General features: G+C 37.4%; 2 protein-coding genes and 1 pseudogene across 2 annotated transcripts; all 3 read right to left on the reverse strand.

Moving 5' to 3' along the window:
* Window positions 1–1659: 1659 nt before the first annotated feature.
* Window positions 1660–4022, reverse strand: LOC146373925 (uncharacterized). Its single transcript, XM_084951116.1, has 5 exons — window positions 3950–4022; window positions 2597–2935; window positions 2348–2446; window positions 2183–2242; window positions 1660–1718 (listed from the first exon to the last, which is right to left on the reverse strand). Exons 1-5 carry the CDS (start codon window positions 4020–4022, stop codon window positions 1660–1662), a joined length of 630 nt encoding a protein of 209 aa, XP_084807242.1.
* Window positions 4023–10058: 6036 nt separating this feature from the next.
* On the reverse strand, window positions 10059–12733 carry LOC146373926 (uncharacterized). Its single transcript, XM_084949713.1, has 4 exons — window positions 12610–12733; window positions 11358–11684; window positions 11087–11188; window positions 10059–10703 (listed from the first exon to the last, which is right to left on the reverse strand). The coding sequence occupies exons 1-4, from the start codon at window positions 12668–12670 to the stop codon at window positions 10690–10692; spliced, it is 504 nt and encodes a 167-aa protein (XP_084805839.1). The 5' UTR covers window positions 12671–12733; the 3' UTR covers window positions 10059–10689.
* Window positions 12734–15427: 2694 nt separating this feature from the next.
* Window positions 15428–17572, reverse strand: LOC146373927 (zona pellucida sperm-binding protein 4-like; annotated as a pseudogene).
* Between the last annotated feature and the right edge of the window lie 110 nt (window positions 17573–17682).

Here is a 17682-nt window from a genome sequence, read left to right on the forward strand (position 1 = left end):
CTATATAAAACCGTAACTCCGCCATGTATTAAAATATTTTCTCTTTACATTACTCTTTATAAAAGCAGTAACAGGATCTCTTACAAACCACATTATTATAACAACCTCTTATTAAATGTAAGCAATATACATTTTTACCTTAGTGCTCTAAGGATCCATTTCTGGATATCATCACGACATAACTAATTTCTATCTAAGACAATGATTTGATGAACTTTAATAAAAACAACTCCCACACGTGCAGTGCATTTTACTTCCTGTGGGAAGTAAAATTTATATAGTTAGTAGATGCAACATGTATCACTTTAAAAAAGTCAAAAACAAATGAGCAAAGAAAACAGAATTATTCCATCACTAATATATCTACAGATCAAGTCAGGACTTCTCTTGGGATTTACTCTTCGTGTGACCTGTTGAAGTGAAAAACAGAACTGTTGTTTTGTATTGTTGGTCACATTCTGATAAATAATTCTGAATATTTAGGATAAAACCTTGACATTAGTCTGCTACAGTGCTGATGACCTTTAAGGTGGGGATACCATGACTGTGACTTTGACATGAATGTCCCAAACTGGGGTATCAGAATCAAGCACAGCAGCTTCCTTTGAGAAAAGCTTGCTTTCTCTCCCTATTCATCTCCTGAACCTGAAAGTGTTTCAGATGTATTATTGGCTAAACACAGATATGAGTTAGTCTTAAGGAAAAGCGTACCTCCACTGATTATTGCTACTAGATTTTTTATTTAATTGATATAATATTAGTCAAAACAGTATGGGGAAGTCACTGATGGTATGAAATCAGTGTGTGATGTTCATCATGTGACAAATGACGACTAATAGCATACTGCAGCAGCAGGATTGTATGTCCGTCTGCGTTCATAAGCAGCTGAACTTTTTTCTTATAATGAAGCCTGTAAACTGGCTTCTGTATTATCTGCTAACATTATACTGAGTATATAATTACATATATGCTCCTCCAATTTCCAAGCTGCAGCTGAGGTCTTTAAAACTAAAAGTGAAAAGATGACACTAAACTGCAAATTTGATTAGGTCTTTTTGGGAATGAATAGTGAAGTTAATAAGGTCCGTGTATGTTTTAATTGAATGTAACATATACATTTCTTTTATTTACCTTAGTTTTTTTGTAGTTGTAGTGTCAACTATAATTGCTGTATTTTTACAACAGACCTTCTCTTTTGAAGCCACTGCAATCAATTCACACATACACACACACAGTGCAAGAAAGTTGGGTCTCAATATAATATCAAAGAGTTAGAGCTATGCATAAACCACAGTGAGGTGTGAAACAAAAGACCAACCCCCATGTCTCATTTCAGAAGTGAAAAGTAGATGTTACTTGGTACACATGTATAGAAAAAAAATGACATTAAGTGCTGTTCACCTTTGCCTACTTTATAATTATACAGGGAAAAAGGAAGACAACTACCTGTGCGAATTTACACTGATTTATTTTCTATTTCTTTTATAAACATAATGACGTTTGTAAGGAAAAAAACTGCAAGAAATGAGATCAGGGTAACTTAATGCTACAACAGAGTTAACAATCTAATTTTCTTTTTTTTATCTGCACAATTAGCTAAATAATTCTTTGTGGTTGTCTTTTGTCTTCTGCATCTTCTTTGGGGTTTTTTTTTTCTTCTTATGAAGATGAAAGTGAGAAGGAGGAAGTTTTCAGTAGCCCTTCATTTTTCTGCTCCTGTACATTAAAAAAAAAAAAAGGTTTTTTATCATATATTTCCCAGATATAGTGCACATTGTATCTTCTTGCCTGACTGATAATTGTTGATTATTTGAAACTCACAGCAAAAGTACTATTACATATAGGAGGCTTGCAATATTGCCCAAGAAGCCACAGTCTAAGAAAATTATTTCAGTAGTCTAACCTATTTTCTTCCCTGATGCACCTGCATTTTTTTGTGTGTTTTTTGCTTTGTCTTTTTTTGTTTTTTTGTTTTTTACATCAGGCTATTAGACAATATAAAATGAAAATTTTAGACTGGTTGGGGTTCATTTAAAAATACATTTATATTATGAATTATTAAGTATCTGTTGTACAAAAGTCTGAGGAAAAAAGATTTTTCTCTCTGTAGAGCTGCCAGACAAAAGGAAATGTTCTTTTGTCTGGCCTTCATTTCATTACAAGATCTGAAATGAATGCTTACCCTCACTACCTGCAGTTGTGGGACTGTTTGCACTGGCCTTTGTTTTGTTGTTACAGTGAGCTGAAATATAAATGAAACAGGTGTTAAATTACTAATCAATCCCCAACTAACCAGATTCTTTTACCTCTTTATTGATGGAGAATGTCAGACATAATGTTTCCTTACAAATGCATTTGTAGCAGCAGTAGCCACCAACACACAGCAGAAGGAGAGCAGCCACACGAGTAACAACGGAAATCAGTGGCTGGAAGCCTTGGCTTGAACCTGCATGATAAGTTGTGGTTTTATGAGATGTTTTCAACAGGAAACAGCATTTGTCCTGTGTTAGGCTGTGAAGTTTGTGACCCCGGCTGCTCCTTCATGTTGAATAGTTTTTTAAAAAACAAACAAACAAACAAACAGACATGAACTTACTTAGGCCTGTTTCTGGCAATTGCATTTGAACACACTGCCGTCGACAGTGGTAACATCCTAGGTCAGATTTTTCAAACCCATTGATTCTGATGGAGTAGTTTCCGTCTCTTTGCTGGTTTGGAAAGACTTCGACTCGGCCATTTCTGGGGTCCAGGAACTTAACATGCGCTTGAGATGAAAGCTGGACCATCTCTGCCTGCTTTGTGGCAGCATGGCTCCATGTCACCCAGTTGGAGCTGTTTGGTCGAAGGTTACATGGTAGGAACACAGACGTGCCAATTGAAACGGTCATACTGAGCTTCTCACAGAAGTCTTCAAAATCCCCACAAGATTTTTCATCTTAAAGGGAAGAATGAAATACAGTCAAGTATGATCATTTCATATTCAGATGAAAAAAAGCCAACACAAGAACCTCTTTTTCATCCTTACAGCAGCTATTCGCAACTCTTATGTTTTCAAATAAACTTTAAAAAAAAGTACATTTTTAAAATGTATGAATTATTTTGACAGAAGGAATTCAGCAGGCGAGCTAAAATAAAATGTTTCAATGATACAGCTGATTTAGGCCATTCATATGACCTGCCTACATAACAGGAAAAAACTGACCCTATGATACTATATTTAAAAAAATTATTTTTTTTTCTTTTTTATTGAGGAAAAATGTTGGAATATATATACAGTTAAAAATATTTTCGAATAATTTCTGCACACCTCAGAGCTCACACTAATGAAGACACCTGGTGCACCGACTCAAGAAAACTTTGCATGCATTACTGTAAAAAAATACAGTAATTGATTAATTAATATGAATTAAGTCAGACACCCCTGCTATCTCAATATAAATGTTTTAATTACTGTTTTAATCACTTAATTACACAAATGACCTTTAGTATAATTTCAGACTAATTGTAAACACTGGTCTTTCTACATGTTTATTCTTCCTATCAAGTTTAGACAATTTTGAAAGTATATCAGCTGGGAGTACAAGATGAAGATGAAGATGGAAATCAGATCAAAAACCAGACAAAGCAGATGCGGTTCTCTATTTTGCTATTGCTTTGAAATACAATTTGAAATGATTTTGGATGTCACCATTAATTTTGACAACATATATTTAAATTCTAAAAATATGTTAGACATGTTAGACAATGCTATGAAGCTCAGAAAACATATAACCAAAAATATGCAATCAAAAGAATAATGTACAATACATATTTTTTAAAAGCTGATGTTTGTGTTGTTGCTGGTGTTGTAGTATTTTTTCTTTTAATTTTTTAGCAAAACTGATTTTTGTGACATGAAATTTTATTAGCATGTATTGACACTTTTTAAATGTTTGAAAAAATCACTTACCATTTAGAGACACACAGATGAAACACAGGGCAAAAACGAAACTCCACCCGGCAGCGTGCATCTTCATCAGCATCTCTAACAATGTAAGCTGCCACCTGGCAATGCTTTAGTAAACCCTTTAAGCTTCACAGAAGAAAACCACAAAACCAACAGTTTCATGCATCTAACAAAATGCTTTGCTCTATTAACCTTCACACAACAGCTGCCAGATGTCTATGTGAGTTCAGGCAGTATTTTTTTTATTTAATTTTTTATTTATTTATTTATTTTTTACAACAAGTACAGAGAGAAAATGAAAAATAAAATAGCTTTTGATTGGTTCTGTCACTGATGTTTGGACTGTGTTTGCCTGCCAAAACCCCATTTTAATCCTTGAATAAAGAAAAACCTGAAGCCAGTCCAAAGTGACAGACTAGAAAGTAGAGTGGGATCTCAAAATGCTGTGTAACAAAAGAGGTGTGAATTTCATTCTTTATTTTGGATTGTTGTTGTGTGTCCCGTTAACCAGCGAGTACAGGTGATATATGGAAATAATTCTGAAGCATGTTTTGTTCAACAGCGTGGCCTCATTCACTTTCCTTCTGAGCTCGAGGGTGTTGGAGCTACACTATAGGCTATATACAAATATGACTTAATGCATTAAACCTTAAATTCCATTTATGGTTTAATGGAAGTTGTATCTCCATTGAACATCATCCTGCAATTTTCTTCTTTGATTTATTTGATAATAGTCCAAAACAAAACAGTTCACAGAACATAATAATGATTCAACCAGAAAGTAAGGCATAGACCTGTGTTACAATGATGGAACACACAGTTCACCAAAAAACAATTTAAAAGAAAAAGTAACCACAAGAAATCAAATTAAGTTGGATTATATACAAAACGAAAAAGTAACAGAGCAGAATTAACAATGATTTTTTTCTTTTTAGCTGTGAATAATTAATTTATTTGTTGAATATATTTTATCATTATTCCTTTGCGTTCTTTTTAGGCTTTTCTTCTTTAGTTTTTGTTTGTTTTCCCCCCTCTGCTGAAGATGAACATGTAGGAGTGGAAAATTCTGTTGTCCTTTACCCTTTTGTTCCTGTACACAAACAAAGAAAAGATTTTATTTTACACTTCCCAAACACAATCATTATCATTATGTTTCTGCCTGAGTCACACAGATTATTTAAAATACACATAAAAATGTCAACAGTCACATCATTATATACAGGAAGCTTACAATATTGCTTTATAATCAATGTTGTAAGGTAAATTTTACCCACTTAGCAATTCAACCACCCAGATTCTTTTACCATCTCTACTGAATGAGAATGTCAGACATGTCAGGTTCTCACCTATGCATTTCTTGCAGGTGTAGGCGCCAACACACAGCAGAAGGAGAGCAGCCACACTAACACAGATGTAAATCGTCTGCATGCCCCTCCTTGTACCTGAACGTGGTTCTACAACATATTAATCATAGGAAACAGTAGCTTATTCATTTGTCCTTTTGTGTACGTTGAGCCTGAGGTTTGTGACCATAAAAAGGAAGAAACTGCAGGGTGCTGCTCAACTTAACTTAAACAAATAAAAATCCACTTACCTACTTCAACCATCACCACTTGAAAACAGTTTTCACCCTGTATACAGGAGTAACATCCGAGGTCTGTTAACCCAAGATCATCAATTCTGATGGAATAGTTTCCCTCCAAGCTCCAAAATGGAAAGGTTTTAACTCTGCCATTTCTGGGGTCCTGGTACTTAACATGTTGGGAATGTGGCTCCATGTCACCCAGTTGGAACTGGCTGGCCGAGCAGTGCATGGTAGGAACACAGATGAGCCAAATGAAATGCTCAGTCTGCTCATGCTGCAAAATTCTCCTAAATCTTCACATGCGCAGCGCTGCGCTCCGAAACCCATTCTTTTCTAATGCTTGCGCCGCGCAATAGTGACCCAAGCGACCAATAGAAACGAAGCTTAGAACCGCGCTGAGTTCAACCACACAATGAACAAAAACATTCTGTGCGTACCCAAGGCTTAGAGTGGCATGGGAAACAGATGGGGTGGCAAAATCAGAGGCATTGCTTTACACATCCAGGTGTTTAGTGTTATGTGATATGTATGGTTAAAATACAATAAATGCAGCAAGTATACACGTTTCATATATGGACAGTTTGTAACTTTCTTATTGACTTTGGCTCAAATAATTAAACACTTCAGTTAAAAAATGTGAATGTTGATTCTGTGTACTGTATATCCTATGTAATAAACAAGCATGTAGCCCAATAAGTATAAAATTCAGAAGGCTACACAACATGAGGTGGATCAGTCAAAAATACAAGTCTAACTAAAGTTTCTCTTCTTATGTCATTGTTCTGGGTCAACTGACCCGGCATTTTGAGTTTATGCTGTTTTGTGATTTCTTTGTGTTATTGTTTTAGTTTTCTGTCATTTAGTATTGAGTTTAGTCCTGGTTTTGCTTCTATGTTTAATCATATTTCTGTTTCCATGTTTTTTGCAGATATGTGACTCCCTGTTTCCTATTTGAGTCTGTCATGTCGCATCATGTCCATATCTTGTCTCCCATTTCTGTTCCCGTGTTCCCCTCGTGCTTCCATGTGTGTTCTCCCCAACCCATCATGCTGCTCGCTCTCCCTTATTTTTATTTTTTTTGACACCTTAACCTTCATTACATTTAAAGAGTATAACAATCAACACCTTTTGAAAAGCTCTTTTCAAAATTATAAGAGCGATATAGATACCCTTTGTCGCTTTGGTAAAATCGTCCCAGAGACTTGCTAGTTTTTGTTTTCATCTTGTACCTTTATGAATTTTTTTTAAAGATGTGCCGATTGCCAAATTGCCCAGCAGGTGTCACTGTGAAGATGTGTTTTACACTGTTTCAAAATCTCTATACAACAGGTGTTGTGCCAGAAAGTGAATTCCAGTATTTAAACTGCTATAAATGATTTGTTGGCCCATAATATGCGAAACATGTGTCAAATGCATGAATGATAACAAGTCATCATGAGCCACAAACAACATTCCTGTGACAAGATGGAAGCTGCAATCAGTTTTTGCCAGAGTGACTTTTGTATAAACTTTATCTATCAAGTTAAAAAGTGTCACTGACAAATGTAAAAACGTATTCTTTGAGAAGGATCTGTCCGACATGGTAACTCCCTAGAGCTTCCGTTGAAGTCACGGAGTCACGGTAGGATTAAAGTTGTTTCAAGATCTTTGGAAGAGACTGACCTTCTTACAACAAGGACATTTAAATCCTATCACAACTTTTAAAAAAGGAGTTTGCAGTAATTCATTATTATAATGACTAATGTGAAAACTGCTATTTACAGTGGACAATGAACCTGGTAAAGGTCAGCCAAACAGAAAGCATTTGAAGCTTTCTGAAAATGTTGAAACAAATGAATGGTTTGAAACTCAAACGCACAGTAATAAAGAGATATTGCGCAAAATAGGAAAGTGGCTATTTGATGTCAAAAAACAGTACAAAGCCTATGATAATCATGATAGTGATAACAATGGATGTTGTGATAATAAGGTTGCCACTATAAATAAAGGGTAATGCTGATGTTGGACCAAATGACAGCATTTCCATTGTTGTTGGTAAAACATGTTTGTCAGCTTGTCGTTACAGTCTTGGGTCTTCGTAAGCATGCCTATGCCTATACAGCCAAATGTTGATCAAAGCAATTTTAATGAATGAAATGAATGAACATCATGAAAATGAGCATTACAGCTCTGTTATTTTAACAACAGTCTTCATTGTCATTGCTGTACAGAGACATACCCATCTTTGATGAAAACCTCGAGTACAGAACATTTATCAGAATATTTGAGTAGTGTCGAAGGTACGGCTGTAAGCAGTGTGGATTGTTTGTATTACTTGCAGCAATATACCCAAAGACAGCTTAAGGAATTTCTCAAGAGTTGTCAACACATGCCAGCTGATACAGGATATCAAAGAGCAAAGATGCTTTTAGAATATTTTGGAAATGAGCATAAAAAGGCACTGCAAATATGAAGAAAACACTTGGTTGGCTGACAATTAAGCCTGAGCATATTAAAGTCTTGAAGGCTTTTGTCTTGTTTCGACATGCATGCTGTAATGCCATTGGTTTTCTTTCAGAAATGAATATGCCATCCAATATGAATGCCATAATCTTAAAGTTACCTGATATGTTTAGGGAGAGTTAGAGAGAAACTGGTCAGACCCAGGCCAGCCGAGAGATATAATCTCTCCAGCGTGTCCTGGGTCTGCCCCAGGGCCTCCTCCCGGTGGGACATGCCTGCCCGGAACACCTCACCCAGGAGGCATGCTTGTCAGATGCCCGAACCACCTCAGCTGACTCCTTTCGATGTGGAGGAGCAACGGCTCTACTCTGAGCCCCTCCCGGATGCCAGAACTTCTCACCCCATCTCCAAGGGAGAGGCCAGCCACCCTTCGGAGGAAGCTCATTTCCGCCGCTTGTATCCGCAATCTCGATCTTCCGGTCACTACCCACAGCTCGTGGCCATAGGTGAGGGTAGGGACGTAGATCGACCAGTAAATTGAGAGCTTCGCTTTTACACTCAGCTCCCTCTTCACCACGACGGACTGGTGCAGCGTCCACATCACTGCGGCCGCAGCACCAATCCGTCTGTCGATCTCCGGCTCCCTTCTCCAATGACAACCTTCTCCCAGAAATCACAACCACATCAGCTCACCACTGGATGTCTTTTAAATTCCCAATCCCCCCCCCAGATAGTCACTTCATTTCTGGATTGAAAGTAGCTGCACTTAACAGCAACACTTATAAGGAATTGTCTGAACTGTAGGATGCCAGTGACTCATGATAACATCCCACGACAGGAAGAATTACATTCTTGGCCACACTTAAACTCTGTGGAAATTCTGACGCTGATGTGGAGCTGATAATTAGAGCAAATGATTCAAAGGTAATGGAACCAAAGAGGTGGCACATAACAAGGGTGAAGGTCCTTATGGTATTAAAACCTTTTTGGGCTGAGTTGTTCATGGACCACTAAAAGAAGGCTATGAATGGGGGGAGCAGTGACCCCACCGTTAGTTAACTGAATCTCCATTGATCACAGAGGGGAACTGCTGGTGAAGCAACACAATCATGACTTCAACGAGAAATCGACAGAGAAACAAGAGAGACCTATAAAGCTGACAGAGAAAAAGAAATAGTAACTAGAAATCGAGGCAAAATATGTCAAATTAAGTCACATCTTAGCAGCTCCACCTTAACAGAGAGTTTTGTACAGCAACAGCTAGTAAGAAGCCCTCTCGGTCACAGACGGTGGTTGTTGCTAGCACTAATGCCTCAGGGCCAAGAAATGGAAACCACTGTCCTCATTATGGTAAAATACAGTGTATGAATAAAAACTGGTGGTTTGCACGAAGCTGCTGAAACTCACACACAGAAACATCACCTGCAACTTTAATGTACCCAGCTGACTTATACAGTTCTCACTTTTTTCTAAATATTGCATAGTAATAGGAGTGCAATGAGAAAAAGGAGAGAGACATATTGTAATTCAACATGGTTAAAAGCAGCAGCTAAGGAATGTCTCAGATTAAACTCTTCTGGTATATGTCTGCTTCCCCTACAAATTAAGAAACTGATAGATGGTTTGCAAATAGGTGTGTACAAAACTTATTTTTCCTTTTTTGAACACTGAACTGAACAGCTGAACTTATTGATCTTGACAGAACCCAGTAAACTTGGTTTTGGATAATCCGTTGTGAAAAAAAACATGCATATTGAGTGTATAATCATGTGTCAAGTAAAGTTAATATGTTTGAAATATATATAACTTGCATATTTCTTTTCTTTGTTAGTTTTATTTGGTGGTTGCTGTCACTTGCTATATTTTAGTAAACAACAGATAAGCAAACCTTCTCTTTTAGAAGCCAATGCAATTTACACGTGGATGCACACACTGCATAAATGTCAGGTTTCTGTAAGAGTTTAAATTAGAACCATAAGCCACAGTGGGTTGTGAAAGGGAAGTGTCAAAAAAAACAAAAAAAAAAAACAAAATCAGCATATATACATACAGTACTGTGAAGAAGTGTTTTTCCCTCTTCTTGATTTCTTTTTCTTTTTGAATGTTTGTCAAACTGTTTCAGATCAAACACGTCAATATCACACAAAGGTAGCCTGAGTAAGTATAAAATGTAGTCGTTAAATGATGATTTCATTTATTAAAGGAAAAAAATGATACAAACCTAACTGGCCCTGTGTGAAAAAAGTAATTGCTTCCTAAACCTAATAACTGGTTGTGCGGCAGCAGCAAAACTTTCAATCAAACCAAACAGTTGTGATAAGGAGCAATATCTCTTATTATTGAATCATGACCTCTGACATTAACTGAGACAAGTGAGGCCTGCAGTTCATGAGATGATGTTCTGTTTTCTTTTTCACTTCCTAGATGAGGTCAATGTGATCTTGGAGTCTTCTTGTTAGGCGGTCACTCCTGGGAAGGCTCACCACTTTTCCAAGTTTTCTCCGTCTGTGGATAATGGCTTTCACTGTGGTTCTCTGAAATCCTGAAGCTTTAGAAATGGCTTTGCAACCTTAGATGTCGTTAATTGCAGTTAGTTCATGAATAATTTTATTTATAGAATTTTGTAATTTAGTAACTTTTCAGTATTTTCATTTTTGCTCTTTTTCTCTTTTCCCTCTTCTGAGGATTAATTATAGAAGGAAGATTCTGTGGCCTCTCACCTGTTTTCTCCTGTACAAAAACAAACAATACATTTTATTTTAGATTTCACATTTGTTATTCCAGTAGTCTGACATTTATTGTTTTATTTGTTTGTGTTAAAAGTGCTCTTAGCATTATGCTGTCGGACAACAGATCCTATTTATTTTGGAATCATTAGCTAATTTATTACGGTTTGAAACAACTTTTTTTTTTTTTTTTAAACTAAACAATGGGTTAATTAAAAAAAAAAAAAAAAACATTTTCTCTGTGATACATATTCTACAGGACTATAAACATGGGCTATCTTGCAGTTTGGCAGTTTAATGATTTTTTGTCTGGTACAATGGTTCTGTGACCAATCCACCCTCCAAAACAATCACTTGACAATCCAGTCAGACACAGCAAGTTCTCACCTTTGCATTTTTGGTAGCCATAGTGGCCACCAACACCCACCACAAATAGAGCAGTCACACCAGCGAAGATGTAAATCACCAGCCACGTGATTCTTTCTGTACCTGCATGAAGAGCAGCGGTTTTACTAGATATGTATCAGAGTACATCATTGTAATAGATTATTGATTTGTCCTTTTGCCTGTCAGGCTTTGAGATTTGTTATTCAAAATGAAGAAACTCTACAGCTCAAAACTAAATTAATTTAAAATCTACAAATAAAAATCCACTTACCTATTTCATCCAGCACTACTCGAACACATTTTCCCTCCTGTATACAGTGGTAAAATCCTATGTCAGCCTTTTCAAGATCATCAATTCTGATAGAGTAGTTCCCATCTGAGCCCTGGTTTGGAAAGGCTTTCACTCGGCCATTTCTGGGGTCAAAAAATGTAACGTGCCCTTCAGATGAGAGATTGAGCAATTGCCCTGAGCCACTGTAGTTCCACGTCACCCATTTGAACTTGCTTGTTTGAATGTTGCATGGTAGAAGCACAGATGAACCAAATGGAGCCTTCAGTCTGTGCTCTTCACCAATTTCTCCTAAATGTTCACAGGATTCTTCATCATAAAGGGAAAAATGAAACAAAATAGAAAGTTTAGGTTACTCATCTCATGGTCAGATGATCAAAGAGCCAACAGAACAACCTCTTACCCCTCCATACTGCAGGTATTCAGAGCTCATGACATGTTCATTTCTTCAATAAAAGTGAATGATTATGACAGGGAAGAAGAAGCAGGAGTGTTTGGTTCATGTTCTGTTTTCCGGCCTCAATAAAAGGCGCAACTTTTGTTATAATCCAGTTCCGTTTCCACGTTTTGTTAATCTGCATTTGGGTCCATTACTTTCCACTCATCATGGTCTGCCTGCACAGACCTTGACACTAACAATCTTATACAACCCAGCTACACATAAATAAAGTTTTAAACATATTTAAACAGTATAACAATCATATCTAGGTAATTAAAGACCTAAAGTACAATTAAACATATGTCTGTTTCAGTGCATTAAACAAGAAAGTGTCAAAGCAAGTAGTAGGTATTTAAAAGGTATTTTAAAGACACAAACACTGTATTTTACAAGAAAGATCTCTGGTTATGTTTCAGTAAAACATATCACAGAAGTTTCCTTTGTATTTCCTTTAGGTTTCGTGACTGTTGGATTTAGGTTTGATTGTCTTTTATCAGTTGGATGGTAAACTGTGAGTTAGACTTGCTTTCTAAATACTTTTGCATATGAAATTCACATTTCCTTTAATAAATGCAATTATAAATAATAAATGCAAAAATAATCAATCTCATGAATGTTAGTTGATTAGTTTAATTAATATATCTTAAATCTAATTAAAAATATTTTTCTGAACTATCCACTGGGTCAGAAGTCCAAATATTCAGCCAAAATATTTCAATCCACATTTTGCTTTTATTTTTTTTTTAATTGATTAGAGTAGTTTCATACTTTTTAGACTTCCACAGAGTCACTTACCAATTGAAGACGCACAGTTGAAGCACAGACAGAAAACAAAAGTCCACCCAGCTGCGTGCATCTTCCTCAGCGTCTAGTACAATGTGAGCAGCACCCTGGTGATGGTGTATTAACCTGTTTGAGCATCAGGGTACAACACGCAAGACCACAGGTTCTATTTAAAGGGTCCATCCGGAAGTATATTTGGCACTGACAAAAAAAAACGGGTGGGTGGGCCTAATTCAAACACAACTTTCAAAATAAAGGTATTTTTTCATTGGTGCAGTGTGTACAGAGAAAACAGCCAAACAGAGACGTACTCGTTATGCAGTGTAGCCTTTAGTGGGCGATTTTAACTTCTTTTTTTAACTTAACTTTCTCTTGTGTATCCTGTTATGATCTCATTATGCATCATATCCAAGCTTGCTTTTGCAAAACAGAAAGCAGAAGAAACACATTAATCAGTAAATTACTTTTTGATAGTAGGACAGAAAAGACCATCAGTTTGTCATTTTGTTCAGTGTGCGATGTGTGGTGTTAAATTTAAGGTGAGGGAGCTCTTAACAATTAGTGTTATCATAATAATCTACACCAGTGTCTGCATTATGGACGGGCTCCAGGGGTCCAGGCTGTTCAAAAAGGTCACTTTTCCCCCTCAGCTGAATTCTACTGACCTACTTTGACAGTTATAAGTAAAATTGAGTAGATTTGGTAATAAAATGTGTTTTTATTTATGCACTTTTTAGGTGTGCTGAATCTAATTTCCCCTGTTCAAGCAAGTTACCCATCCAGTCCATCTGCTCTGGCGCTGACCCTGCACAATACAATTAAAACTATTGTTTAAAATAACACATCATCATTCTGCATGATATGGCTGATTAATGACTCTGTATCAATGGTATCAAACCAACATAATTTTTTAAAGTTATTTCGAAGTTGTTGTGTTTTTTCCCCGTGTTGGTTTTGCGCTTCATTTTTTTTTTTTTTTTGTGCTATGCGAGGTATGGAGTTTGGGTTCTTGCTTTATTTGAGTTCTGGTTACCATTTGTTGTTTAGGGATTTTGAATGCTTGTGAATACGATTAAGTGTCTCATCTTAAACCCTTAAATTCTAAATTTGAAGCTCTTGAGTGTAGTTTGTTCAGTCTTACTCCATCTCTGATCTTTTCTTTGTCTAAGTGTTCGTGTAAGTGCAAGTATACTGGGATCCATGTTTAGATGATTTTTGAGGTCGATTCCTGTTGTACTTTGAAAGATGTTATCTCTGGTATCTTGCTGTGACTTTTACTTCCTGCCCACCCCCCTCACTCACTCTCTCTCCATGAGCAGCACTTTATCCATTATAAAAAAAACATGCTTGTTTGTTTAAACCCGTGCACAAATGTGAAGATTCGCAATTTTAATTGAATTTGAATGGATATTTTCAAATTGTACTTTTCCATTTGGTTCCACGTGACGTCAGCTGTTAGCGGATGTAGTTCATTAGAGATCGATTCTAGTACAATTTGAATGAGTCAAACAGATTTACAGAACAAAAGCTGACACTGTTTTGTAGTTGCATAAACAGCCATTTGTTTGCAGCAGATCTATATTTATATCAGATCTATATCAGACACTGAAAAATGTTAATGTGCTAGCTGACATAGGGCGACATCTGCTGGTCTTTTATCGTAACTACTCGTAACAACAACACTGCTGTTCACACAACATCTGCTCCTTGTGCATCTGAACAGACAACCTGTTGACCACAGCTGGACTGACCATCGGGCATACAGGGCATTTGCCTGGGCCGATGGTGATATTTCGTTTTTATGGGCCGATGTTTTTTTGTTTGTTTGTTTTGTTTGTAATGGTATAAACAATGAAAAGTGGTTGGATTGGCCAATTGGTCATGATCGACTCTGGGCTGGGCCAATTATAGCCGAGGAGGTCGGATGCACCCTCCCCTTGCTTGGGCAACGGCTCTGAAAGCAGTCTTATTATCACAGACAAACAGAAGAAAATGGTACTGAGGTGAAAAGGAACGCTATTTCTCCCGTACTTCAGCTACAATGGAAAAAAAGACACAAAGCTGGAGTCATTCTGTGTCTTTATGCTGAGCAGCTGCCTCTGCTCGCCGTCTCCCTCTCCTGTTGCTACTTCAATCATGAAACTGAGCTTTTCTGTCGCAAGTCAGCCAGCGGTTGTCGCGCAAAACAACAGCAGCACGTTTAAGCTTGATAAGCTGTTGTTAGAAATTATTTAATATTACTTTCTATCAGCTGATGTTTGCTGGAGCCACAGCCGTACAGGCTGCTGGTCATATCGGTTTGGATATCTGGTGAGAGGGAAATATGAAGATGAAACCGGGAGATGTCCTTACTGAATGAGAGCTGAACAGGTGATGGAGAAACAGGTTTACCTTTTAGGTGACGAATGAGTTGAAGGGAAGTTACGAACCGTTTCTGACAGTTGCTGACAGCTGGTAACTGCACTGGGGCGGGTCTAAAGTTTTGCCTTGGGTCAGGTAGGGCATTAACAGGGAAAGGGGGGCACAAAGAAATACTTCTTTCTTATTCTCATTTAGAATGTCTAGCTTTTAATAAATAATTATCAGAATCTTACAATCAAAGTGGTCATCTGATGCAAAATATATAGAAATCATACATATATACCAACAGGACAGTGTACACCACTGTCACAAAAGCGTTTTTGTTCATTTAAAGGCTTTATGGCTTTTCCCATATTACCTAGTGCGCTGGTTTTTAGTCAAAATGCCCAGGCTGATTTTTTGTCCCAGTCCAGCCCTGCTGCTGACACAAACAACCCAAAGTGACAATAAAGCTGTGCAGTGACTGGAGGATTATAGAATTAAATATGTGATCAAATGTTATAAGGAAAACGTCTTTTGGGAGCCAAGGTACAATTTAATGTCCATTACAAATTGTACAGTTCTTGGTTGATTTGATTGTCATATAGTGATCCAGGAGGTCTTCCTGATTTATGCACTCCCCCAAAACAAAGAAAAACAATCTTTTGTTCACAGTGTTACATGTTAATGTGTGAGATCAGTGTTATTTTTAGATTTATAAGACAAAAGATGAACAGTTTAAAAGTCGATTTCCCACTACTGCAAGGCTGCAGGCTCCCTGGCCCCTTAGAGATCTCTACATTTCAGGAGAAATGCACCTGTAGGAGAAAAAGTACTGTAGCAAAGCTTAACGATAAAATGATACAAATTCTCTACAAATTCTCTTTAACATACCAGGTTTTCAGCTGTTGGGGATTTCACAAAAGAGAAAAGTCTAACCACAAACCACTTGTGAATGGAGGATTATCCTAGTTCTGTACTGGAAACTTGCAGCATAACTGTTTTGCGGCTGTCACTAGCAGCAGTTTCCGTCTTTGTTGGCCATCTGAGTCCTCAGTCGGTGTAGCCCAGCTGTCCTCCGGCAGCAGAACAAAGTCCCTGTCCTCACGTTTGACTACAAACAGCTCCACATACACGGGCTGGCCACGCTCAGCTACTATTGGATGGTAAAAATGGGAATAGAAAGACCTATATGAGGAATCTGCAGATAAACATATCTGAGTAAGACCCACCACATTTTAATCATATTAACAAATACAAAAAATATTTTTTAAAACAAAAATAGGAATGAAACTTTGACTTTTGGCAATCCTCAGTTCAGTTCTTGTTCCTTTGCTCCTCAGTTTTAGTGGGCGCTCTGACTTTTTTTTTGCTGAACCCTGATGCCTAGTTGAGTCATTTGAGTTAGTGCAAAGCTGCACTGCACAGTGAGACAAAAGGAAAAGGAAACTAGAATGAGTGACAACTATCTTTAAAAAAAAAAGTGTGAAGTGTGTCATCATCCACTGTGCAGTACTTTATTTACATGCAATAACTCACACTGTAAATATATAACATTATTTATATTCTAAAGGCTGATGGTTACCATAGACCGAGTGCCACAGTCACTGAACAGAAAGATGAAAGTGATGGCATCAGCTGATCTTTTCTTGGGTTTACAGTTGGGATTTTGGCCAGAATGAATCCAGACTGTATCCAGATTCAGAGGGAGCATTGTTGCATGCTTGTGTATGGTAATCTTGAAGCCATCTTTGCTGCAGAGAAACTGCTTTGATGACACTTCTGTGGAAAACATGCTTGAATTATTTGATAAACAGAAACTAAAATATATTGTGATATTTCTGTGCATTACCTTTCATCTTCCTTTCACAGATTAGAGGCAAAGACTCAACACTTTTCTGACTCAACTCTGCCACTGCTGGCACGTGCTTCAATGAAAATGGTTAAATTTGTGTTATATTTATGTTGAGTTAAAGAAAAGTTTTGAAAATAAAAGTCCTTTTACTATTATAGAAGAATACACAATGGGTTTATCTTACTTTTCTTTCTCACAAAACATCCCCAGGATGCAACTGTTAAGATAACCAAGCTGTTACTTTCTTGCAGGAAGTAGTGGTGCTGCTTTGCTATAGCAGTAACTTGGTAATATCCGCTGTGGTCATCTGAGTGTGAATCAATAGAAATAGAAGCACAGACACAACAAACATTTCAAAGCTCCACGCACTTTGAAAGCTACATACCTGTACATATATTGACAGCTCATGACTTACCATAAACATACATGGCCATTAAAAAGATCTGTGAATTTAATCTTTGATATATAGAGAGACATGAACTCCTCACAGCAAATCAAAGTGGCCTTTTTGATTTTCACAGTGTTTCGAAATAGTTTTGAAACAGCCAGGGTTTCACATTTCAGAATAGGCAGTGAAAAGAAAGTAAATGTCACCAGAATAAACTTGGTCTTCACTCGTGGTTGCTGAGACTGAGTGCGAGGGCGCCGCTGGTTGTTGTTAGCTTTAATTGCCACCTCTCCCACCAGGAGGGTAAAAGCAACCCAGCAGATCAGAAAGTGATCTGCAAACTGATGCAGCCAGTTGACAGTGAGGTGTCTGTGCCCACACAACATGAGCATCGCGTGGTCACCCTCTGGTGTTATCAGTATTTCAAGATGGGTTTCCCCCCAACTTGTTAAAGTTACAGTCACTGCGTGCATGTGTGTGTGTGTGTGTGTGGGGCGGGGGA

Source organism: Perissodus microlepis, chromosome 14 (assembly GCF_051167445.1).
Source record: "Perissodus microlepis isolate ML-2025 ecotype Zambia chromosome 14, ASM5116744v1, whole genome shotgun sequence".
In the NCBI taxonomy this organism is placed as follows: Eukaryota; Metazoa; Chordata; class Actinopteri; order Cichliformes; family Cichlidae; genus Perissodus; species Perissodus microlepis.